The sequence below is a fragment of the Cucumis melo genome, chromosome 12 (assembly GCF_025177605.1).
Source record: "Cucumis melo cultivar AY chromosome 12, USDA_Cmelo_AY_1.0, whole genome shotgun sequence".
Taxonomy (NCBI): domain Eukaryota; kingdom Viridiplantae; phylum Streptophyta; class Magnoliopsida; order Cucurbitales; family Cucurbitaceae; genus Cucumis; species Cucumis melo.
Window position 1 is genome coordinate 19,231,053 of NC_066868.1, and position 26,526 is coordinate 19,257,578.

At 36.5% G+C, this 26,526-nt stretch overlaps 1 protein-coding gene across 4 annotated transcripts; it reads left to right on the top strand.

Moving 5' to 3' along the window:
• LOC103498291 (vacuolar sorting protein 3) lies at nucleotides 1-24,991 on the top strand. Of its 4 annotated transcripts, none has more exons than XM_008460851.3 (14): nucleotides 3-1,360; nucleotides 5,891-6,166; nucleotides 10,364-10,560; nucleotides 11,233-11,374; nucleotides 12,657-12,929; nucleotides 13,036-13,108; nucleotides 14,015-14,063; nucleotides 14,896-15,166; nucleotides 15,404-15,459; nucleotides 16,062-16,130; nucleotides 16,264-16,375; nucleotides 22,251-22,340; nucleotides 23,052-23,222; nucleotides 24,594-24,991. In XM_008460851.3, the coding sequence occupies exons 1-14, from the start codon at nucleotides 197-199 to the stop codon at nucleotides 24,684-24,686; spliced, it is 3,036 nt and encodes a 1,011-aa protein (XP_008459073.1). In that variant the 5' UTR covers nucleotides 3-196; the 3' UTR covers nucleotides 24,687-24,991. The 4 variants fall into 4 exon arrangements, 2 of the variants coding, with proteins under 2 accessions (XP_008459073.1, XP_008459074.1); XM_008460852.3 differs by having other exon boundaries at nucleotides 4-469; XR_007816296.1 differs by lacking the exons at nucleotides 22,251-22,340; nucleotides 23,052-23,222; nucleotides 24,594-24,991 and having other exon boundaries at nucleotides 1-1,360; nucleotides 15,404-15,470; nucleotides 16,264-16,313.
• The last annotated feature ends 1,535 nt before the right edge of the window (nucleotides 24,992-26,526 follow it).

Below are 26,526 nucleotides of genomic sequence, written 5' to 3' on the forward strand. Positions count from 1 at the left end.
GGGTAAGTATACAATTAACTCGAAAAAGGAGGACGGACGAAATTTTGCCAAATTTACTAACGAAAGAACGCCCAAAGTTCCGATCAAACTACATTACCAGTTCAGTTCAGCTACTTCCGTTCCATCTTCATCTTCTTCCATTGATGGCGTTTCTCAATTAGCAATCTGGGGGATCAATTTGCTTCTCACCCACCCAATGGCCAAGCCCGAAAGGGCTGTTCTTGAACCACTCGGTGAGGAGTTCGATATATCCACTCATTTTCGCACTTCAATTAGATCTCTCGCCGTCTCCCCGTTCTCTGATTCCGAGACCTTAATATACGCCGGAACTAAATCTGGGGCACTTGTTTTGTTCTCTGTAACTCCAAAATATTCAAGTTCTACCGCTCTAGTTTCCGAAACTGCCAGCTTGGATACTCCCAGAATTACCTCTTCATCGGAGGGACTTTCACTTCTGAGGACTGTTGCGGTTAGCGTTTCCTCAATTGTCTGTTTGCATGTACTCCGTGGAATTGAAAAGGTTTTAGTTCTTTGTTCCGATGGGTTTTTGTATATTGTTGATTCGCTTCTTTCACTGCCAGTAAAGAGGTTGGCGGGTTTGAAAGGAGTTTCTTTGATTGCGAAACGAATTAGGAGTAGCGAGTCTGAGTTTTCTAGTCTGTATGGGAGGGTGGATAATAATTCTGGATTTGTTAGCCCTAGTCAAAGGCTTTTGCAGAGACTGGGAAGTGGGATGCGAACAAATGGCTTGAAAATTAAGGAATCAGAATCGCCGCGTGAAGAAAGTGATTTCGTTTTTGCAGCTCTAGCTGGTAAAAGGTTGATTTTATTTGAAGTTGTTTTAGGTCGTCGAACTGGCAGAAGTGATCGAAATACAAATGATCCCACCGAGTCCCTTCTAATTTTGAAGGAGTTACAGTGTAAAGAAGGATTTTCAACAATGGTGTGGCTGAATGATTCAATAATTGCTGGTGCAGCTAGTGGCTATTATCTTTTTTCATGTGTTACAGGAGAGAGTAGTTTAATATTCAAATTACCAGAGTTATCCAGTCCTCCATGCCTTAAGTTGTTGCGGAAAGAGTGTAAAGTGCTACTATTGGTAGATAGGGTAGGGATTACTGTTAACGCTTATGGTCAACCTATTGGTGGGAGTCTCGTGTTTCATGATATTCCAAACTCTGTTGCTGAAATATCTTCGTATGTGGTTGTTGCAAGTAGTGGACAGCTGAAGTTATATCATAGGAATACTGGTAGCTGTATTCAAACTATTACTTTTAATGGAAACGGAACTGAGCCTTGCATTGTTTCAGATGAGGACGATGGTAGTGGAGATGTTATTGCCGCTGCTGTGACTAGCAAGGTATTGCCCATTTATTAATTCTAAGGAATTTTATTTTGTCTTGCAATGCGAAGACCTGCGATACAACACAGGTAAGAAATTCACTAGGCCAATATGTGTTGTAACTGTTTTACATAAAACAGATCAATGTGTGGACAAATATTGAGTAACGTGTTGGATTTTGTGGAACTAGAGAAAGAATATGTATATTTTAGGCGAGAATTCATTGATGAGATGAAATTAGAAACGGAGGGAGAAAAGCTTTCCTATCCAAAGGAAATTGAAGCACACACACAAGATAGGCTATAAATAGTTGCAAAAGCAGGCAGGAAATTTACAAATTTACACCCAGTGAGAGCCAAAGAAGATAAATAATCAAGGAAGCTATTCAAACATTTCTCTCTATCGTCGAAGATACATGAGTTCCTCTTGTTCCACCTTTTTGAGAAAGGAATTTATTTATTTATTTTTCCCTTTTTCAACTTTTTTATAGCACATTGGACTGTGCACTTTGTTGTGACATGTGAGATATTTGGAGGAGACAAATAGTTGAATCTTCTTGATAGGGAGTATTGAAAGCACTAAACCAACAAAACACATTGAATTACGTGGAAACCTGAGTACTGAGAGAAAAACTACGATATCTTTGTTCTTATTATTTTCTGATAAATACAATAGGTACAAGAGGGGAATAAATAGAATAATACAATGAGTTAAAAGGATAGATATTTAGGGCAAATCTCCCTTAACTCCCTATGGGCCAAGCCCACTAACTCTAACACTCTCCCTCAAGTTGGGATGCTAATATCAAAGAGCAACATGTTGAGAACATCAACAACACAAAAGTCGAAGTTTGGTCTGAGAAGTCCCTTGGTGAGAACATCAGCAATCTGTTGGCTCGAAGGAATGTACAGAATGCGTATGCTCCCATTGTCAAGTCCTTCTTTGATGAAATGCTGATCAATCTCAACATATTTGATTCTATCATGTTGAATTGGATTGTTAGCGATGCTAGAATAGCTTCATTGGTGTCTCACACTTCTGATGAAGATCAAACAGGACTTTCTGGAGCCAAATTTCCTTACATATCCCCAAACTCATAGCTCGGTATTTGGCCTCAGCACTGCTCTTGGTCACGACACTTTGCTTCTTACTTCTCCAAGTTACAAGATTGCCCAATACCAACTTATAGTAACCGGAGGTAGATTTCCTGTCAACAACATATCCTGATCAGTCTGAGTCAGTATAGGCCTCAATGATCGTTCTATCTGTCTTTCTGATCATCAACCCTTACCAGGTATCGTTTTCAAGTATCTCAGGACTCTGTTGACAGCTTCCATGTGTTCCTCGTAGGGAGCTTGCATAAACTGGTTGACAACACTCACAACAAAGGAAATATCAGGACGAGTATAAGATAAGTAAATCAATTTATCCAAAAGGTGCCGATATTGTTCTTTATCAACTAGTACTCAATCACTTGAGTTTCCTAGTTTACATTTGAATTCAACAGGAGTTTTATCTCGAGAAGGTTCAGAGTCTTGGACTGGAGCCGGCTGACTAGTAAGGGTCTCAACCTCCATTCTGAGATTCCTCTTGTAATACGTTTTCTAGGGAACTTGATTGTGGGTAGGACAATGGGATGGGGATCGAAGTCAGACACGGTACTAGGAGTAGTTTCGATAAACTCTAAGGTGTAGTTAGACTCTTTACTCACACTCTCCCCTTGAAGATTGCTAACGGAAAAGTAAGGTCGGTCCTCACAGAAAGTAATATCCATAGTGATAAAGTATTTTCTGGACGATGGATGAAAACATTTATAACCACCGATGAAGGGGATACCCAACAAAGATACATGCCTAAGCCCGATAGGTAAATTTGGTCTAATTAGGGCCGATATTTTGGATAGATGCGGTACATCCAAACACACAAAGGGGAACCTTAGAAATTAGATGAGTAGAAGGGTAGGACTCCTTAAGACAATCTAAGGGAATCTGAAGGTGGAGGAAATGAGAAGACATTCTAGTGATTAAATAAGCTGCTGAAGAATGGCATCTCCCCACAAGTATGAAGAAAAGGAAGTAGATAGCATAAGAAAACGAGCTACTTCTAGAAGATGACGGTTTTTTTTGCTCAGCCACCCCATTTTGTTGAGGAGTTTAGGCGCACGAGCTTTGGTGAACAATTCCCTTGGAGGTTAGGAACTCACTAAGGTTATGATTTTGGAATTCCCGACCTTTATTCTCCGAAGAATTGTAATTTTTGCATGGAATTGCGTTTCAATGGTGTGATAACGAAAATACACCAAATTAACTGCCGACCTTTAAACTTTAAAATGAAAGTGAAAAACATCTTCAAGGTAATGCAAAAATAACAGGCCCTGAAGCCTTTTAAATACCAATCAGAACTACACATTGCAGGACAATTCTTAATGATTTGTGTAACAAAATTAGATCTTAACTTGAGGCGTAATTTCCTTCATATGTCTACAAACCCCAATTAATGAATGAAATGTGTGAAAGTGTGCCCATCTCTTTCATGTTGATGCCACAAGAAATTTCAAAAATCTTCGTTTCATGAAAAGGTTACCCCCTTCGCTTTGTATTTTAAGCAAGGGCATGAAATAAGTTGGTGTGTTTGAAAGTCTTGTTATGCTGAACTTCTCTAACACTTTTTCAATTAGTGGATATTGAAAATCCTCGAAAGCTTGAATGCCTCTAGCACTACCTTCAAGTAGCCCATAAGCCACTGTGCAGTTTAAAGACAATTAAGCTGACAACATCTTAAGTTCTTCAATCTGGCACCAGTAAAATAAATACTAGAGTTAGATGTTTCTCATAGTCTTTCTGTGAAAATTACCACTTCTAATTCCTCGCATTAATATTCTAATTGAGCCAATGAAAATGTAAACCTATAGTTTGTGTGGAGTTTTCTTCTACCCAACCAATAACATAGCATTGGAACTTAGTCGAGAGAACTTGGAACTAGTTTATGAAGAGTTCCCTCTTATGGAGATAAGATGTGCTATGGCCTGATTAATCATTGCCAAACTCTTTTATAACCGTGGATGATAGGATTTACAATTTAGATGAGAAACTTTTGTCTTGAAATCTCGTTTATACCTTCTTTTCTTTGTAACCAAATTCCTTGTTTAACTAAGGTTCCAACTTCTTTTTAACCAAATTCCTTGCTAGGATGGAGTTTCAAAGAAGCTTGCGGTTTCGGATTGGGAGATGATTGCCGTTCTCCAATGTTGCGTTTAAACCTTTGGAACATAATGAGGTCTAGTGGGGTCGTTTCGGATCGAAACGTTCTATTGCATCGTGCTTGGGTGCGTAGTGAGGAGTTTGGGTTGTTGGCTTCGGTCTGTTCCCCGCTCGTTAGAAGGGAGAGTCCATCGAGTCACTCATGTTGGTCTCTACCTATTGTTGGAGTTTGGAAGCTTAATTTCGATGCATATTGGGTGGATTCTCCTAGCTGTGGTGGTATCGGTTGGTTAGTGTGTGACTCTGTGGGGTCTCCCATTCTTGTCGGGTGTGAAAAAAGTGTCATCAAGGTGAACCATCATGGGTTGGCCTAGTGGTAAAAAAGGAGACATAGTCCCAAATCAATAACAAACTAAGAGATCATGGGTTTAATCCATGGTGGCCACTTGCCTAGGAATTAATTTCCTACGAGTTCCCTTGACACTCAAATGTTATATGGTCAAGTAAGTTGTCCGGTGAGATTAGTCGATGTGTGCCTAAGTTGGACTAGACACTCACGGATATAAAAAAAAAGGTGTCTTCGAGGAGAGCTATAAAATTTTTTGAAGCACTTGCGTTGATTAAGGGTCTGTTGACCATCTCGGACAGGTTTAGTTGTTCAGGGGGATCTTCCTCTCCATGTGATTATTGAGTTTGGTTGTAGCGATCTCATCTTTGCTTGTCGTGGTCAGAACTCTGATTTGTCCGAGCTTGCAGGGCTGGTGGATGAGATTGTGTCTCTGGCTGTCTCAACTAGGGTGTAGTCCTTTGTTTGGTGCTTGCGTTCGGTGAATGGTGCCACCTATTGACTTACTCGTGCAGCGATGGTTTGGGGTCTTTTGGTTTCTGTCTTGGGTGATCCATGTCTTTGCACTCTGAAGATGATGAGATTTTTTCTTTTGATGTGCCCCTGTGGTTTTCCTATGCTATTAGTGAGAATATTTGTATGATGAACTCTGGTGTGGTTTAATTCTATCCGTGTTAAAAGAAAAGTGTTTTTAAATTCAATTTTGGAGAAACAGTTATTTGTTTTTCTAAAAAAAATAATAAAATAAAAAATCTAAGGTTCCGACTAGTGATTGTTGAAGAGGAGCAGTGGAACTAATATATATTATGATCCATAAGAAACTATATTCATGTGAGATATGTGATTGTCTTTTCTGTTTTAGTATATGGTGATGCCTACTGAGAATGCATGCAATGCTATAATGGCTTCATGACCGATTTTTATATAATTCATTCTAGATGCTCAGCTAGTTCTAAATTGTTATGGGTGTTAATTTTTATTGCTTGGCTTGATAATCATCAGGTTATGTGCTATCAAAAATTGCCTTGTGATGAACAAATTAAAGATTTGCTGAGAAGGAAGAACTTTAAGGAAGCCATCTCTTTGGCTGAGGACCTAGAGTGTGCAGGTGAAATGTCCAAGGATATGCTATACTTTGTTCATGCTCAAATTGGTTTTCTCTTGCTTTTTGACTTGCAATTTGAGGAAGCGGTAAATCACTTTTTGCAATCTGAGACAATGCAGCCTTCTGAAATATTTCCATTTGTGATGAAGGACCCAAATCGTTGGTCCCTACTGGTACTTTCTCGTGTTAATTCTTAATTTTCTTGCATCATGTCTATTGACCAATAACTTGATGATGCTGTCAACCCAGTAAAAGAAACTTATTGGAAAAATGTTCTGCAGCTCAACTTTTATGTTGGACTGCATGAAGATGTTGAGAATGGTAGGGATAAAGTTTTACATGTGACTGGTTTGAGAATGCTTACGCTTTTGTATATTTAACTTTAAAAATAAAAAGGAAGCAAAGACTTTTTACGATTTAATGAAAAGAGACTAATGTTCAAAATACAAGATACAAACGAAACATAAAACTAAAGTTTAAAGAAAATACAAACTTAAACACGTAAGATAAAAGCACTCCAATTCAAACAAATATCTTGGATAGAATAATCAGCAAAAGACTTAGATAGAGAACACCAAGAGAAGAATGGAGATCGGCCGATCCCAAACGATTGATCCTATGAAATGATTTTGTTAAGCTCTAGTATTTACTACTTTAATGGCAAAAACAGAGATAGCACTCTATATTTATATATTTATAATGCCAGAAGGATAACAGTCACAAGCTAAAATAAGAGAAATAACAGCTGAAAAGCAAGAAAAAAACATACCACCCTTCTCCCTATGAGCTAGGGTATCTCCCTTGGCTACCCACTTCCCCAAAAGATTCTATTTATAGGTCCTGAAAACATTCCTTCTGTAGGGCCCACTCTTCACGTTCCACATTCCCATTTCTAATTCCATCTTTCATCATGGCTGTCTTGTAAGTTTACCTTTCTGCCCCTTCTTTTATACATGTTAATAATAATATGGGGTCTCACAATACCTCTTAAGGAGTAGTGATTTCTCCATACCCTTTGAGGATTGTGGTCATGGTGCATTAGTCAAGCAAAATGGCATCACTAGAAATTCAGTGTTCTTCATGAGTGCGAAATGCAGTCTTCTCAATATCCTCTTCCTTCATTCTGATCTGGTGATAGCCAGATTTTAGATCTAACTTCGAAAAGATAGTGGCCCCATGTAATTCATCTAACAGCTCTTCAATCACGGGGATGGGAAACTTATCAGATACGGTGGCTTGATTTAGTTTCCTGTAGTCTACACAGAACCTCCATCCACCGTCTTTTTTCTTTACCAACAACACAGGGCTTGAATAGGGGCTGTGACTGGGTCGGATCACCCTTGCCTGAAGCATTTCTGCCACTAGCTTCTCTATTTCTTCCTTTTGCTCGTAGCCATATTTATAGGGTCTCACATTGATTGGTCTCTGTTCTGGTAGTGTTAGGATGCGATGGTCTATGGCTCTCTTGGGTGGCAACCCCCTTGGGACCTAAATAATGTCTGCATATTGGGTGAGTAAAAATTGGATTAGTGGCAGCTGCTCCCCTTCTTCTTGCAAGCCTTGCTCTGCATCGTGCTAGCCTTCAGTTTCGATCTCATAATTCTGTTATTCTAATAGGAACCCCTAATCTTCTAATTCCCATGTTTTTTCTATTGTCTTCAGGGAGCATTTAGCTCTAATGAGGGATGGGTCTCCCTTAAGTATAACCTTTTTCTCACCTACCCAAAACACCATCGTTAGTGATGGCCAATGTACCTTCATTGTGCCTGTAGTGTCTAGCCATTGCATCCCTAGGACAACATCCACCTTTCCCAACTCTACTGCTAGGAAATCAGCCGCAATTGTCAGTTCCTCCAGCTTGAGCTCTACTACCTACAAATTCCTTTTCCCTTGCATCTAGTACCATCCCCAGTTGTAACACTAAACTGAGTGTCTTTCTCCATTGGTAGCTTCTTTTCATCTACTAATGCCTGGTGAATGAAATTGTGGGTTGCTCCACTGTCAATAAGCACAATCACTTCCTTACTCTTCACATACCCCTTCATTTTCGTTGTGCCTTTTGTTAAGTTGGTAATCGCACGATACTCAACTTCAGCTTCTTTGGTGATGTCTAACTGTTTCAGCTCCACCCTTTCTTCCTCTTTTACTTTTGAAATTTCTCCCTCCTCTACACTTTCCTCTTCATTAAGAATAAAGAGCACCAGCTCCCTTTTCTCTTTTATCTTGCAACGGTGTCCATGAGAGTATTTCTCATTACACCTAAAACAGAGACCTTGATCTAAATGCGCTCTAAATTCCACATCAGACAATCTTTTAACTGGTGGTTTCCCTTTTTGGTAGCTTCCTTTAAGAGGTATGGTGATCTATTTCATTTGAAATTCGTTCTTCCGCGACATTCCTTTGTCATTCCCCCCTTAAACCTTAGTAGCGGACGATTCTCCTCCTTTCGGTTCTAGGATTCCCAATTCAGCTATCGCCAGTTTCAGTGCCAAGTTGCGGTCATTCACCAGTTGGGCTTCCTTCATACAGTCTTCCAACGTTTGAGGATGCCTACTAACCACTTCTGCTTGGAGGGCCAGTTCTAATCCTGTCGAAAATGCATCCCCGAGGACACTCTCTACCATATAAGGTAAAGGTGCTAAGTAGTTCACAAACTTTTTTACATACTCATTGTAAGATCCATCTTGCTGAATGCGAATGAGCCTTGCTCCCAAACTCTTCTGCCCTGTATCTCGAAAGAACTCAAACATTCTGGCCTTCAAATCCTCCCACTACTCCTCCTTCTTCCAATTGTGGCTCCATCTATACCAATCTACTTCGTCTTGTCCGAAACTTACCACTGCTACCTTCACCTTCTCATCTTCAGGTAAGTTATTATTCTAAAAAAAATGCTCTGCTCTGTATACCCACGATTCTGGATTTTCGCCCAGGAACATTGACATCTCCAGCTTTTTATATTTGCTTCTGTCCACTAGATTTGTATTTACCTCAGCTGTGACATCCAACTCCTCCATCTTGCCTTTTAAGTTCATGACTGACCCATCGGAGGTCCCATATTCCTCTTTCTTTTTATAACTATGGCTTTCTCTCATGTCTTCCGCAAGCCGCTCCATGGTTTTCTTCATTTCTATCATCATCTCCTTCAATCCCAATATTTCCTTTTCCGTCCCCTTCTACCCTCTCCTCCATCTGTCGCTGAGCCATTAGATGGGTAATAACCCCCAGTTTGCAGTGGCTCTGATACCAAGTGTTAGGCTACTAACAAGTAGAGTCTAGTATTTACTACTTTAATTGCAAAAACAGGGACAGCACTCTGTATTTATATATTTATAATGCCAAAAGGATAACAGTCACAATCTAAAATAAGAGAGATAACAGCTGAAAAGCAAGAAAAAAACATACCACCCTTTTCCCTATGAGCTAGGGTATCTCCCTCGGCTACAGCAGCCTTTCTTAACAACAATACAAAATAAAACCTAGCTACCCATGTCCCCAAAAGATACTATTTATCGGTCTTGAAAACATTCCTCCTGTAGGGCCCACTCTGCACGTTCCACATTCCCATTTCTAATTCCTTCTTTCATCATGGCTGTCTTGTAAGTTTACCTTTCTGCCCCTTCTTTTATACATGTTAATAATAAGGGGTCTCACAGATTTATTATGAAAAAACCGCTGATTACGTTCAAACCAAATCTTAAACGAAGAGCTTTGACTGCATTTGACCATAAAAGTGGAGATCAAGGAGCCAAGTGTTGGCCAAACAAAATCTAGATGGTGTTCTAAAAGCTGAAAATAAGAGCTGAAAATAAGAGAATAGCTACCACTAGGAGGGTTGTGAAAAATGACAATGAAAAAAACAAATGCTGCAAGTCTTCACCATCAGCCATACACAAAGGGCAGATAGATGGAGATAAACAATGCTCCTGAAGTTTATGTTGAAGAGTAGAGATGAAATGAGTGTACCAAAAAACATTACCCATATAACGATGGTTATGTGCTTGAGACTTTGGGATTTCCACAAGCCCTGATTAGCTTCTTTAACCTTGGGGATGCAACAATTAAATGCTCAGAAAAGGGAATTAACGGAGAACCTCCCGGAGGAAACCAAAGACCAATGTCTTGCATCACGAGATACAAAAACCTGCTTTCCGACCAAATGACTCAGCAATAGAAGTATTTAATTTGTAGATTTTGGTAACTCTTTTGTTGCCTTGGATTCTAAATGCGAATTTTTTGGTTGCCCATTTTATTTCTAGCTGCACAATTTGAGGGTTCGAATTAGTTTCAAATTATTTATTTGTGTCTTTTCTCTTGAAAAGAGCATACAGTTCAAATATTGTAGTTCTATTTTTCAAATTCTGAATTTTCAGATTCCCAGAAATCGGTACTGGGCAATGCATCCTCCCCCTGCTCCCTTTGAAGATGTTATAGACGATGGCTTGCTTGCCATCCAGAGAGCCGCATTTCTTAAAAAAGTAGGAGTAGAAACGGCTGTAAACGACGATTTTCTCTTGAATCCACCAACTAGGTCAGATTTGTTGGAGTCAGCTGTGAAACATATTATCAGGTATTTATATTATTTTTAACTGATTTTTTGAGGCAAAATTATTTTTATGTATTTATACTAGTGTGGACTTTTCTGTTTTAATTTCTTTTATTTTTGCAGCAAAATGTGATGAGGATTGGATTGTTCTATTTCTGGGTCCAAAGTTTTTTTTTTGCAATTCATTTAGACCCTATTTAATGACCATTTTTCTTTTACTTTTCTATTTTTTGAAAATTAGGCTTGTTTTCATTCAATTTATGCTTGCTTTTTTCAATCATTGAGTTTTTTTGTAGGGTTACCACATTTATTAAATCAGATGTTTCAATTCTAAGCTGAACTTCAAAAATAAAATCAAATTTTCATAAACTACATTTTTTAGCCTTAAAATCTTGGCTTGAGTTTCAAAAACATATTTAAAACGTAGTTATAAATCAAGAAAACTATATGCAGGAGTTGTGACATAAGCTTAATTTACAAAAACAGAACTGCACTTTAATTTTTCTTTCTAAAATCAAGTGTTTTTTTTATAAGAAATTACTTTCATTGATAAATGAAAATACACCCGGGGGGGGGGAAGCCCAATGCCTAAGGAGTTACAAAATATTTCTCCAATTAATTTTTGTCTATTCAGTAATAAGTTTTGTTTCTCTCTCTCTGAAAAAAAAAAGGTAATATCCCTTTCTGTCATTATAGGTACTTGGAGGCTTCCCGCCAAAAAGAACTGGTATCGGCTGTTAGAGAGGGAGTTGACACTCTTTTAATGTGCCTGTATAGAACTTTAAATTCTGTTGACAAGATGGAAAAACTGGCATCTTCAGAAAACAATTGCGTTGTGGTATGCGGTTCCCTTTTTTTGTGTTAACTTGTTGATAATAATGTGTACATGTGTTCTGTCATATTTTTACTTATTATGTTTGACATGGTTGTATTTAAAAAGGCATTTTTTATATCGCTTCCTTTCCCAAAAAAAAAAAAAGAAAAAGAAAAAAAAAAAAAAAGAAGAAGAATTTTTTTTGTATGTTATCTTTTTTACCATGTGAACATGGACACAAGAATTGCTAATTGGCAGTTAAAAGAAACTGGCGGTACATTGAGATACAACAGATCTGCCGTAATAGAAAACAGATTCAGCATGGTTCTTTTCTTTTGGGGCAAAAACCCGCCCTTGAAGTATTGTGGTACAACTACACCCTCTAACTTTCATTTGTAAAAATTGAACCCCTAATAAAGTCAATGAGACTAATGTTCAAAGTACAAGAGAATTATACAAATAGCATAGAACAAAAAGGCCTAAGGATCGGGAGTCGTACCCAGACATCTCAACTAGGTTGACAAAATTGGACCCTGAAACTAGCATAGTTATAAAATTGGACCCTCATGATAAAAGTTGAACTTTCACAGTTGCACAATTGTTAAAATTGGGCCCTAAACTTGCAAACTTTAGAAATATAAAAGTTTAAGGAGCCAACATTTGTATAATTGCATTGGAACTACCTCTATACTTCATGATGGTTTTTTTGAAAAGAAACCGGCCTTTATATTAATGATAAAAAACTCAAAATACAAGAGAGAGTTATACAATGAGTACAAACAAAGAGACCAAAGGATCATGACGCACATCTCAACTAGGTTGATAATTCCTTACCGCCCTAATTTATTATGGTTTTTGCAATTTGATTTGATTTGATTATTCATTTATTATTATTTTTTAAAGAAATAGATCACTTGATCTCGAACCAACCAAGAAGAAAGGTACAACCTAATGGTTAAAGGGACTAGGCGTCCCCTTCCTACTAAAAGTTGTTACACGAAGAAAATCTAAGTCAACGAAGAAAGTAGTTTTCTAGCATGATTACTAAACATGGAGGTTCCTCTAATAGAACAAATTCTGTATTTTAAATTGTATGAGTTGGGAAATCACCGAGTATGTGAAAACTTGCGATCAAACTAAATGCTGTTTGAAAATTTTAATTTATTAATCCTTTGAACAGTTCATTTGTTTTAACTATGACTTCAAGATAGATATGGTTTGAAATATGCTACTAGAGGATGTGGTAATTGCAGAACCTTAGTGGTCCTATGCATTGTAAAACAGACAACTTCAATCGGCGGTGCAGGAGGAGTTGGAAACTTTATTAGAGGACTCTGGACATTTGCGTACGCTTGCTTTCCTTTATGCTAGTAAAGGGATGAGCTCAAAGGCTCTTGCAATTTGGCGTATCTTGGGGAGAAATTATCCATCCCGCCTTTTGAAGGACTCTTCTATGGATGAGAGTACTATGGATAGCAATGTTTGGGATATATCTGGTAAGGAAACGGCTGCAGCAGAGGCATCAAAGATTCTTGAGGAGTCATCTGATCAAGCATTAGTTCTTCAGCACCTCGGATGGGTATGTGCCAGCTTTACTTTGTGTGGAATTTGAAGATTTGCAAGGAATGATGAGGTGTGGACTGTGGTGCAATACTTTGCTGATTTTAATTGTATTCTTGTAACAGATTGCAGACATCAACCAGCATTTTGCCATTCAGATTTTGACATCAGAAAAAAGAGAATCTCAATTATCACCAGGTATTTGCTAGATTAAAGTCAGTCATGTTTTTCGTTTAAATTTTTTCTCAACCTTCTTCATTTCAAATTTTGTCTCCAATTTGAGCAACACAAATTTTCATGGTTTAGATTCTTCTAGCATTTAAGAAATAAGTCGTGAAGGATTAGAAGGCTTGAGGGAATTTTTTTGAATTTGATGGAATTGGAGTATGCACCCTTGTGGAAGATGCTTGAGGGAAAGAACTTCTTTGTTGTAATTCACTCTGCAAACCCTCTCTGGATAGTTTCATGTCCCAGAACCTGAGACCCAGAGGAAGCCTAAACCCAAGCTCCCTCAAGTCTTCGCCTTTCTTCGTACTTGAGAGTTCGTAGCTACAGGAAACTGGAAGCCTACTTATGATAGGATAAATCAGGGTGGTAAATCTGTCAGAAGCCCTCTCTGGAGAACCTTAGGAGATAGAGAAGGTAGCCTTATCCAGACTCCAGTTGAAGCAGTCACATTTTCTTAGTTAATATTACGAGAAACTGTACTTTGATTAAGAAAACATGGGACATAAAAAACCAACCTCCACAACTAGAAGAGAAAAGAGCTCATTCATTTGCATATTGAACTGAACAGAGGTGGAGCATCACCCAAAATTAGATTTGAATATTTTAATTCGCAGAAGGGATACAAGAGACAGAGGAACAGGAGTACCAAGACAGAGAACTTTCGTAGTCAATTCCCCACCTGCTGAGACCACTCTTCTTCTAAAGTTCATTTATTTGCATATTTGAAATTTTATGCTTTTTATTCACATACTTTTGATATTGTAATAGTTTAAGCCTATTGTATCATGTTTATTCTATGTCATTGTAACTTCAATCCCCCCCCCCCCCCCCCCCCCCTCCAAACATAAACGCAATCCTTTTTCCCCTCAATTTCAGATGACATAATAACGGCTATTGATTCCAAGAAGGTAGAAATGCTTCAAAGGTGCGTCTTAAATTTTACTTCCATATTCTCTTTCTTTCTTTCTTCTGGTGAGACATCAAACATCCATAAATCTACTTTGCCAACAATGAATTTATCAATACTTTTTTTCTCTTCTTTGGTTCATATTCTATTTAGAGTTATTGATGGGAAGTGTTTGATGGAAAATCATTTCTCATAGAATACAAATATCTTAGCAAAGGTGCATGGATTCCGATGGCATGGTCTTTTTTAGGGAAGTCTTTTCTTGGAGTGGTTGTAATTAAAAGAGAAGGGAGATTAAGAGAGGTAGATGGGGCCTGAGATGGAGAGGAGAATGATCTTTAAGAGACAGGGCATAATTAGGATGCCAAATCATTTAAATTAATTTTCATATTCTTTCCCATGCCAGCTACTTAATTGAAGGTGTGATGAAATGAATAAGCAGCTATTATAAACTACATGGACCGAATGGTTTAGCGACATGGGTTGAATGGTTTGTTTTTAAACTGTAGTTATCAATTTTTCAGGGGGAAAAACTGTTCTTTATAGTCATATTTTGTTTCATATATAAATTTTTTATTTTCTTTGGGTGCCTTACACAATTCTTTTTGTCATACACCGTGGTCCTCGTCCACTTATAATGGAGGTCTTTTCTTGCCTATACTCCAGATTAGGTTTAGGGATCCCTCATCCCCAAGGCTTCCTTCTTCGCTTTTGATGAATATATTCTCTTTGATTCTCATCAAATGTACATGCATTCATATACTTACACACACACACATATTCTATCTTCTTTGTTTTGTATTTTGTGTCTTATAGAAGTCTTTTCTGGTTGATATCCACCTCTGTTTAGGTATATTCAGTGGTTGATTGAAGAGCAAGAGTCTTGTGATCCTCACTTCCACTCACTATATGCTCTCTCATTAGCCAAATCAGCAGTCGAACTTGATAGTACTCAAAGCCTTGATTCGTCATCAGACCCTAAAATTTCTGATCAGAGCCTTAACTCAATATTTGAACAGCCAATCCGAGAAAGGTTACAGATCTTTTTACAGTCTTCGGATTTGTATGATCCAGAAGAGGTTTTACACTTGATTGAAGGATCAGAATTATGGTTGGAAAAGGTTGTTTGGATATTATTTTATTCACTATCCTTCATCTAATTTCTTTATCCGAGGGTATATATCAATTCCTTTTCTACTCCTTTTCTACGCATGCACGTCTTAATCCTTGATGCAAGATGACATAGTAAGCTTTGTTATATGCCGGACTTTCCTTTTGTTTAAGGTCATGTCAGTCTGGTATTTATTTACTTACTGGTCTTTTTCTTTCTGATGGTTTTTTCCTGTATGACTGGGCAGGCTATTCTATACCGGAAACTAGGGCAAGAGGCATTGGTGCTCCGGATTTTAGCCTTGTACGTTTTGTGTGAGATTCTGAACAGTTCATTAGTTAAAAAAGATGCTAAATATGAATTGCTAATCCAGAAACTTAGCTGTAGATTTTGAGGGCATCGTGGGACAGTGCCATTCATATACTCACGTGCTGAAAAATACTATTTGTGTTATCTTTGTACCGTTTAGACAATCTTTTTTCTTTTGGATAATAAACAATTTCATTGATGAATGAATGAAATAATTGAAAGAATATACAAAAGAACCCTATCAAAGGGCTTACAAAAATTGGTTCCAATTTGTAACAAGATAACTTAGGCTATGATGTTTAGATAACTTCTTTATTTTATCTTTTCTAGGTCGTTTTCATTTAATCTTTTCTGGGTCGTTTTTTTTTTTTTTTTTTATCTTTTCTAGTTTTTAAAACAAGTTTTATTGGGAATTGGAAGAATTTTCTCACTTAGACCACCTGCTCAGTTGGCAGCAAGTTGTTGCACTTTGAATATTTTCTCATGTGAATTTATAGTGTACAAACACTTGCAACATAGTTAAAGTTATGAAGTACATATTTACACGAAGATGATAATCAATAGCTCATAGAATATCATACGGTATGGTATGTCAGGAAACTTGAAGACAGTGAAGCTGCTGAGCAGTACTGTGCTGAAATTGGCAGATCAGATGCCTACGTCCAGTTAATTTTCTTCTGTTTGCTTATCTTTGTTCTCTTGGTGGTTCTATGTGCCCCAAACACTTCAATTTCAGTGATACGTTTAAGACCTCAGTGCATTTTTTAACACCGTTTTGTGTTTACCACACAACTGTAGGTTACTCGATATGTATTTGGATCCTCAAAATGGTAAGGAGCCTATGTTTAAAGCTGCCGTTCGCCTTCTCCACAACCATGGAGAATCATTGGATCCATTCCGAGTCTTAGAGGTACCATATACTGCATTCCTCAAGCAATCACCTATTTCTACATATGTAAACATCAACTTCCTCAGTTTCATAAAGTTAACAAAAAATGTCAGTTAAGGAATTCACCTAAAGAAGATACTGAAAATATCTCTAAATAAAAGGAGAATAACTGCAAAGTCCATAGATAACAGACAGAAACTTCGTTAATTTTTCTTTTTGCTTTTCTTTCTTTTAAAACCAAATTTTATCAAGGTAAGTGAAAGAATACAAAAGGACAAAATTAGAGGCTAGAGAGATCTCCTTTCCCATATCTTTTTTCTATTAAATCACCAATTAACCCAAAGGCTTAAGTCAGTGGAAAGGGAGGATAAATTTAACTGTATATTACTAATACTCATCCTCATTTGTGGGATTGAAATATTTGAGAGGCCAAACAAGTGGAAGTCAATTTTAAGTGGAGTAGAAATAATAATGTTGGGGTTTGAGCACATGACCTTCCTAGACTATCTACTCTGATACTATCTTAAATCTCCAATTGACTCAAAAGCTTAAATACTAACATCAAAATTGGCTAATCTACCGATTAGCCATGTCCATTCGAAGTCCGCCGATGAATTTAGCAATTAGCTAATCTACCGACTGTGGAAGAAAACCCCACCCTCCCTCCAAGAACATCAACCCAACGCTTGCTGTTCGTTGAATCTTCATTGGAGGGAATTTACGTGACACTTACTGGTCTTCAAGAAAGTATTGATGCGCTCACTAGAAGGATGGAAGTTGTGGCAACAACTCCTCAAAACCATATTCGTATTTTACTATTTATGAATAAGATTGTATGTTGTGGCATTTTTGGTTGGACCACCCAAATTTTCAATGCATGAAATATTTATTTCCCATCTCTTCTCTAAAGTTGATGTCTCTTCTTTATCTTGTGATGTGTGTATTCGAGTCAAACAACATTGGGTTTCCTTTCCCACACAACTATATAAGCCAACCCACACAATTATATAAGCCAACCCAATCGTTCACCCTTATCCATAGTGACGTTTGGAATCCCTCAAAGATCACTACCTCCTCTAAAAAACGGTGGATTGTGACCTCTATTGATGATCATACACTTCCTACCTTGGTCTTCCTTGTCACTCATAAATCTGAGGTCTCCTCTATATTCCAGAACTTTTATCACACCATAGAACGCATTTCAATGCAAAAATTGTTATTCTTCAGAGTGATAATGGTCGTGAGTTTCAAAACCATACCCTTAGTGAGTTTTTTTCCTCTAAACGGATTGTTCACCAAAGCTCGTGTGCTTACACCCCTCAACAAAATGGGGTTGTCGAGCGGAAAAGTCGTCACCTTTTGGAAGTTGTTTGTTTTCTTCTGTTGTCTACTTCCCTTTCTTTTTATCTGTTGGGAGATGCTATTCTTACTACAGCTATCTCATCAATAGGATGCCCTAATGTGTCTACCTCCAGACTCCCGTAGATTGTCTCGAGGAGTCGTATCCCTCTACCCACCTCACTTATGAGGTTCCCCTTTGTGTGTTTGGGTGTACAATGTTCATAGCTTTGGTCCTAACTAGACCAAATTTGCCCCTCGAGCTCAGGTGTGTGTGTTTGTTCGGTATCCCCTTCTTTAACGAGGCTAAAAGTTTCATCCTTCTTCCCCTAAATACTTTGTCACTATGGATGCCACCTTTCGTGTGTATCAATCTTTCTTTTCTGTTAGCAATCTTTAGAGGGAGAATGTGAGCGAAGATTATGATGGCCCCTTAGAGTCTACCAGTCCTACTCCTGCTATCTTACCTGATCTCGATATCCCATAGCCCTACCTACAAACTAAGTTCCTTGGAAAACCTACTATAGGAGGAATCTCATAAAGGAAATTGGGTCCCCTACTGATCAGCCAGCTCCAGTCCAAGACTCTAAATCTACATGAGATCAAGGTTATGACTAACCTATTGACTCATGTTTTAATAGTAAAATGAGTGAGAAGGACAGGTTCGATACAGTTGTTCCTAAAGATATGGGAGAAAAGGACAGTGTTGATGAGACTGAGGTCAGAGCAGAAATTGGTGATCATGAGACTGAACAGGATCATTCAGGTAATCTTGATGAGCCTTATCCTTCTTTTGACATTCCTATTGCGGTAAGGAAAGGTACCATGTCCCGCATGAAACACGCCATTTCTCTATAAGAGTCTATCTCCATAGCTCAGAGTCTTCACAGCCAGCCTTGACTCTACCATGATACAAAAAATATCCACATTGCTTTAGAGTGCCTTAAGTGGAAAATTACAGTTATGGAAGAGATGGGAACGCTTGAAAAGAATAAGACTTGGGAGATTTGTACTCTCCCCAAGGGACATAAAACCATGGGATGTAAATGGGTCTTCACGCTTAAATACAGGGCAGATGAAACTCTTGACTCAAGGCCAGGTTAGTTGCAAAAGGGTTTACTCAAACTTATGGTGTCGATTATTCTGAAAATTTTTCCCTGGTTGCAAGGGGCACTCTGACCACACTTTATTTATAAAAGTCTCAAAAGTTGGGAAAATCTTTATGTTGATTGTTTATGTTGATGACATTGTTTTATCTGGGGATGCCAACGCTGAGATCAGCCAACTAAAAAAGATGGATGATGAGTTCAAAATTAAAGACTTGAGGAATTTGAACTATTTCCTTGGGATGGAGGTAGTTAGATGAAAAGAAGGTATCTCCGTATCTCAGAGGAAGTATACCCTTGATTTGTTAACTGAAACAAGTATGCTAGGTTGTCATCTTGCTGATACTTTTATTAAATTCAACTATAAACTGGAAAATTCAAGTGATAAAGTTTCAGTTGAGAAAGAAAAATATCAGCGTCTTGTAGGAAAGTTAATTTACTGGTCACATACTAAACCAAATATCTCTTATGCTGTGAGTGCCGTTAGCTAGTTCATGCAAGCTCCCTATGACAAACACATGGAGGCAATTAACAGAATTCTGAGGTACTTCAAAAAATTCCCGGTAAAGGGTTGATGTTCAGGAAGATCGATAAGAGAGCTATTGAAGCATATATTGATTCTGATTATGCAGGGTCCTTTGTTGACAGAAAATCTACCTTTGGCTATTGTACCTTTGTATGGGGAAATCTCGTAACCTAGAGGAGTAAGAAGTAAGGGGTTGTGGCCAGAAGCAATGCTGAAGCCGAGTACAGGGCTATGAGTTTGGGGATATGTGAGGAAATTTGGGTTCAAAAGGTTTTATCTGACCTTCATCAGGATTATGGGGTTCAAATTTAATTATTTGTGATTGATCGACAACGATCTAGTTCAACATGATAGAACTAAAAATGTAGAGATTGATCGACACTTTGTTAAGGATAGACTGGACAATGTTAGCATATGCATTCCTATATTCACTCGAGCCAACAGGTTGTTGATGTTCTCACCAAGGGGCTTCTCAGACGGAGCTTTGATTTGTGTGTTAGCATGTTGGGTCTCGTTGATATCTATGTCCCAACTTGAGGGGAAGTTAGAGTTAGTGTGCTTGGCCCAAGGAAAGATTTACCCCATTTTTCTTTCCTTTTTTATCATAAAAAATAATAAGAAGAAAGTCAGATCGTGGTTTTTCTTCCGGTACTCGAGTTTCTACATAACCCAGTATCTATTTTCTTTTACTGCTTTTAATAAAAAACATGAGCAAAAACCGAATCCAAAAATCTATCAAAAGTAGAGGTGCCCTAAAGAGCCAAACATTCCATTCACCCCAAAGTGTCTAAAAGAACCTCTGGCAATAGCCAACATAATATTTGGCTCGGTACCACAAAAAATTTAAACTACAGTAAGTAAAAGGCAATTCAGAGCTTTGGCAGCACATGAAGCACCAGGAAGACGAAAGATGCATATAAGGCATGCGACTGTTGTATTTGATCTGCTGTTTTTTCGTCTCAAAAACTGAGTTCCCATAAGAAAATTTTAATCTTCGAATAATTATTCTTCCTAATAATAGAGTAGATCCTTCTGAAGGGGATCGACAGAAATTTAACAGTAAAACATAATGATGGGTCCAATGGCCAGATCCAGTCATTGATTGTGGGCCTATGTCTAACAGATGTTAAAGATAAGATAAAATAGCCCATTTAAAATTTCTAAGTCACTAATATTGCGATGGATATGCAAATCCCTTGAACTCAAACCAGCTTTCCATATGTCATCTAGGTTTTTCCTTCTTTATTATTAACTAAAAAAATTAAATTTACTAAGCCTAAATACACAATTTCTTGTGTTTAAGGGTCTTTTTAGTATTCCCACTTCAACTACTTTATGTTAGATGATAAGATAAAATAGCCCATTCAAAATTTCCAAGTCATTAAGATAACAACAGATATGCAAATCTCTTGAACTCGAACCAGCTATCCATATATCAGCTAGGTTTTTCCTTCTTTATTATTAACTAAAAAGTCAAATATACAAAGCCTAGATGCAAAATTTATTGCGTTTAAGGGTCTTTTTTATATTCCCCTTTTATACGTAATGCACCTCACAAAAAAAAAAAATCCCTCGCACTTTTTTTGTTGGTGCCTTGCACTTAAGCCCTAAAACACTATTGCATTTTATTGTGCTCCTCGAGCTTTAGAAAGCACTGGTTATATTTCCTTGTAGGCTATAAATAGCCACTTTAGCAATGCCGTAGGGAGCCAGAGCCTTTCTGGTAACCATTTTAACGAAGAATTATAAATAACCACTTTTGGGGTGTTCTTTTCCATGCTAGATTTCCTTGCTATTCTGCTTCTGATTGATTTTAAATAATTATATTTTAGATTTGAGATAAGGCGCTCTAGACCTTTGAAAGATTCTTCATTTCCTTCTTTTGGAAGGCCTTAATGGAGTAAAATCATCCAATTGGCAAAATGGAAGTCGGTCTTTAAAGTCTGTTAGAATGGAGGTCTTGGAATTGGTGATCCACATCAAAGTCTGGTTTTAATAGCTATGTGGGGCTGGTGATAAAGGCTTGAAGTTAAGTCTTTTTGAAGTTTACTTTTTCAAACCACCCATGGCTGTGATTATTTCATTAAGCCACATTTCTGGTTCCGAAAGTTTGTTCATAGACTAAATTTGAACAAGTCTACATGGTTAGAGGTGATGCCCAACAGAATATTTTGAAGGTATATCGACTTAAAATATTTTTAGCCAATTTTACGAAGCAACTACAAGATGTCTCACACAGAGGTGGAGTTGTCAAGAGATTGCAAGTGTTTTAAGTGTTATTTTGCTGCATTTTTTCCGCTAGTCAAGGCCTTCCTTTCCAAGATTTGGATTGAAAGATTTTTTTTTATTTTTAAAAGGAGACGGGTCTCAAATTTTATTAACAAAACGAGACTAATGCTCAAAATACATAAGTGATATACAAAGAGCACACAATGAAGAGATTGAGGATCAATAGGTGCTCTCGGACATCTCAACTAGGTTAACTCCCTATAGTGCCTTATCATATCCACCAAAAGGAGACTAGCGAATTTGGATGGAAAGATTTAAGTAGCTTTTCCACAATTCTTCACAAAGATCTTATGCTCTCTTTGATGTGGCTCAATTAAAGGCATTCTCTTGGTGTTCTAGCTTCTATATCCAAATAGAGGGGTTTTCAGTCATGATATCTACCGTAGCTGGATTTCTTATTTTGACTTAATAAGTTTGCTGTTTTGTTTCTACTTCCCGGTTTTATGTTTTTCTCTGTTATGTTGTTTTCGCTATGTTTTTGGAGCTTTTATTTTATGTCTCTAAGGTTTGTTTTATTTTTTTGCTTTGAATTTCTTGAATCTTTGAGTGTTAGTCTCTTAATGAAAAGTCTCGGTTTCCTTTTAAAAAAAGGATTTTACTTTTTTATACTCTTATCAATATTTGGTTTCAAGTGCAGACTTTGTCCCCAGATATGCCGCTTCAAATTGCTTCAGAAACAATATTGAAACTATTGAAAGCTCGATTTCATCATAAATGTCAAGGACAGGTTCTCTCTTGCTTCTACCACCTCTTCCTTAAAATCTGAAGTCAATTGATCTCATTTAAATGAACCTTCCCCTTGTTTCGAACTGCGAGTAGTCATTTTCTGCATTAATAACTGGTCCTTTTTCCGTTTATGACAAATTACATTTTGAAAATCATGGTGCCAATTGCTTTGGCTACTTTTATTTTATCTCAAGGACAAAGAAAACAAGAATGTTTATCCTGGTGATAATTTCTACAACTGTGCATTGGTTAAATAGGTTTTGAGAATTCTGTGAACTACTGAGAAATATTACTGGTGAAATTATTGTTTTTAGTGGTGTCATCTGGGTCTCTTAGCGCCTTTAAGGCACTGAAGAGGAGGCTGAAGCAGAAGTTGTCCACTCCTCTCTTCCTGCTATGAACCATCCATCCTTAAATCCTCAAACCCCAATTACTTCTTCCTCTTGTTCATGAATTATACAGACAGATGTTATAATACGTAGGCACCCAGAACTATAATTACGAACCAAAATCAAATCTATGGAATAATTGGTTCAATGTATTCACCATTGAAGTCAGGAGGACTATCTAAATTAATCCTTCCAGAAACTGAAGATATAGATTAAGAAATTTTATGTGTTCTTTCTTTCGAAAATCAGGGAGTGGTATCTTTTAATTGATTAAACTAAGGGGGTCAACTGCAGAAGGTTTAATTACTTCTCACACTTTACAGATTGTACATAATACCTCCCGTGCTCTAGACCTTGAGGCGAGGTTGGCCAGATTGGAGGAAAGATCAAGACATGTTCAGATCAATGATGAGAGCCTCTGTGATTCTTGTCATGCACGCCTTGGAACTAAATTGTTTGCAATGTACCCTGATGACACAGTTGTCTGTTACAAGGTTGGTAACATGCCACTTCTGCACCCATTAGAACTTAGACGTTTATATCTATATTTGTTCCCCATAAGTATAAAATTACGTCGAGTCTATTTCATGTTTTAGTCTCTAAGTAGTAAAAGATTGTTACATTTAGCGTAGTTCTCTATCAAGTTTCAGATGCAGTAGCTAATGGGTTGAACCGTTTTGCGTCGCATGAAATTCATTAATTGAGTCCATTCTAAATGACTTTGTTTCATGCTTCCCCTGATGGTTTGAGGATGGGAGAGGATTAATGAGCATATTGTTCTAACTAATTGAATTATTAAGGTCCTGTTACATAACTAATTTTTTGTTGGTCTTCTCAATAGTAGTTGTCATCTTTAATAATGAAACCTTTTTATTTGTCAATTTTCAAAAATAAAAACAAGTTTTTAAGGTTCCACTTATGACGATTTAGTTTATCTGTTTTGTTTACACTTTACATTTTTAGGAGCGTTTTAAAGAATCTAGGTCAGAACTCTAGGCCAAGTTTTGAAAACCAGAAAAAATAGTTTTTAAAAATTTATTTGTTTTCAAAATTTGAAACAGAATCAAATGTTTACTTAGGATGTAAACCAGGATTAAGAAATTGTGTGAACATTTGATAATTTGGATTCCATCTCAAAATCAATTGACAATAAGTAGAGTAACTCATCTATTTTATAGAGATCGTGAGTCCTCTTGATTTTTCTACTATGGAATTCTCAACATGCTCCTTCAAGATGGTGTTTCTTTAGGGTTCACCCATCTTGATCAATTCTCAATTTCTTTTTAACATGGGATTGAATACTCGCTTGGGTTTTATGGGCTCTGATACCATATTTGATAGTGTGGAGTTCTATGTCAAAATCAATTGGTAATAAGTGAAGTAATTTATCTATATTATGGAGGGTGTGAGTCTCCTTGGTTTTTCCTTGGTTTGTCAAATATGAGATTCTTAACCGAGAAAACTAGCACAATTTTAAATACCTAATCGTTTATGACACGGGATCTAAACAACTACCTGTTCAAGTTTTCAAAACTTGCTTGGATTTTTATCACTATGTATAATAAAACAAAGACTCATTGGTAGAAGTAGTAGTACTTATTATAACTTGAATTTCAAAAATTATAAACAAAGTGTTATCAAATAGGTCTAAGTAAAATTTTTAGTTTTGTAAGCTTTCTCAAACACAACCTTACTTGAACAGTGAGTTGTACACAACTGTGTGTACTTGCGTTCTAAATAAAGTTTTCCCAAACAATTAACTATTTACGGCCGAGTGTATGCATCCAATCTTAAACTAGTAACCTGCTATATTCTTGGTTAGTCTTAAAAGACTTCATTGTTTTACATTTCATTTTTTTATGCAGTGCTACCGTCGTCAGGGAGAGTCGACATCGGTCACGGGTCGCAACTTCAAACAAGATGTCCTGATCAAACCTGGTTGGCTAGTGATGGACTAATTTTGAAAACTCGAGTCAAAGCCTTGAAGGCTGGAAATGTAAATCAATTTTTGATATGTGGGAGCTCAAGAATAACCAAGAGATATTTAAAGCTCCCCTGTTAACTTATGCAACACGTCTAAAATCTTTTCTAATTGTGATGTTTTGTGTTTTGCTTGTCATTGTATTATAAATTTTAAGATGTATATTTTCTTTTTCACGTTTGTAATTTAGGAAGAAATCTGTGGTTTGGGAAATCCAGTGTCAATGAAGTGAGTTCTTCGGTTACGAATGTTTTTAATAGAATTGAGTGAAGCTGTTTCAAATTGAGCCTCTTTAAGTGATAATACGAGATTGTGTTGAATATAAATGTGAAATAGTAAATTTTTCTATTTATCTATACTATCTTACTATATATCCAAAAGTGAGCCTCTTTTAAGTGGTAATGTTTAAGGGCGGCTTGGGGGAAGAGTTGCATTATGGAATTTGGATCATGATAAACTTCCTGTAATGATAAACATAGGATTTTGATAATGTGTTTGAGGAAAGAGTTATGGAGGAAGTGTTATGATAAGATGTATTCAAGAAAAGAGTTATGTGGATAGTGTTATGAAATTTATTTTATATATATATATATATATTTAAATTTAATTTACCAAATTGTCATGGTTTTCGTAAAAAAATTGCCTTAATTTTTTTACTTGTGAGGTTCATTTTCAACATTTTTTAAGTAGTTACGTGCGAATAATTTTTTTTTTTTTATTCATATTCTAAATTCAATACACAAATTTTGTATATTTAATTTATCGAATTGTCTTAGTTTTCTTAAAACAATTTGTCTTAATTTATTTAACTACAACATTCATCTTCAACATTTTTTAAGTATACGTTATGTTTCGATAAATTAGTTTTTATGAATATGACATGCAACCCGTAAACATGTAAATAAGTTCAAATGACAATTGGAAATACGAAGTATCGAAAACAATGAAGTTGAGATTGATATCAAAATTTAATTACCTAATACGAGATTGATATCAAAATTTTAATTTCACAAATATATTGATATGGATTAGAATATAGAGTTGATTGAAGGTAATTAAATTAAAATTTTAATTGTGTAATCATAATAAATTACCTAATTCAAAAATAAAGGAAAAAATTAAAATTTTAATAAGGTAATTATACCAAATTCATAACTTTAAAAATAAGTTGTATTTTTAAAATAAATAGATTAAAATTAACAAGGAGACTTTCCTAAATATAACAAACTAGTATAATATTTACGGTATGTGTAACAAAGCCCATAAAGCGAGTCATTTTTTAAATATTCGAAGTTTGTCCTTCCATCTTTTTCTCCTCTCTGTGATTTTTTATCGTCTTCCTAGTGTACTTTTTTTTAACTGCAATTTCTTCCATCTTTTTTTCTTTTTGATTTTTTAGATTTGAGTAACCAAATTTATTTATTTCTATCGTCTTTCTTGTTTTTCACTCTCTCTAGGTGCATGTCTTTCTTCTTCTTTCTTCTTTTTCCTTTTTTTTTTCATTCACTGCATGCATACAAATCTAAAGGATGGTATATAAAGAATCTTGAAAAAATTGGTTAGACATTTAAATTAGGGTAACCAAAACTAAAAGATAGTGTATAAAGAATATTGAAAAAAATCGTTTATACCAAATTTTGAAAAAAAAAAATCGTTTAGATTTGGAACGATCGTATACCAAATTTTGAAAAAAAAATTATGTAACCAAATTTAAACGATCGTGTAGCCAAATCTAAACGATCGTATAACCCAATTAATAAAACGATCATGTAACTTAATTAATAAAACGATCATGTAACCAAATTAAACGATAGAAT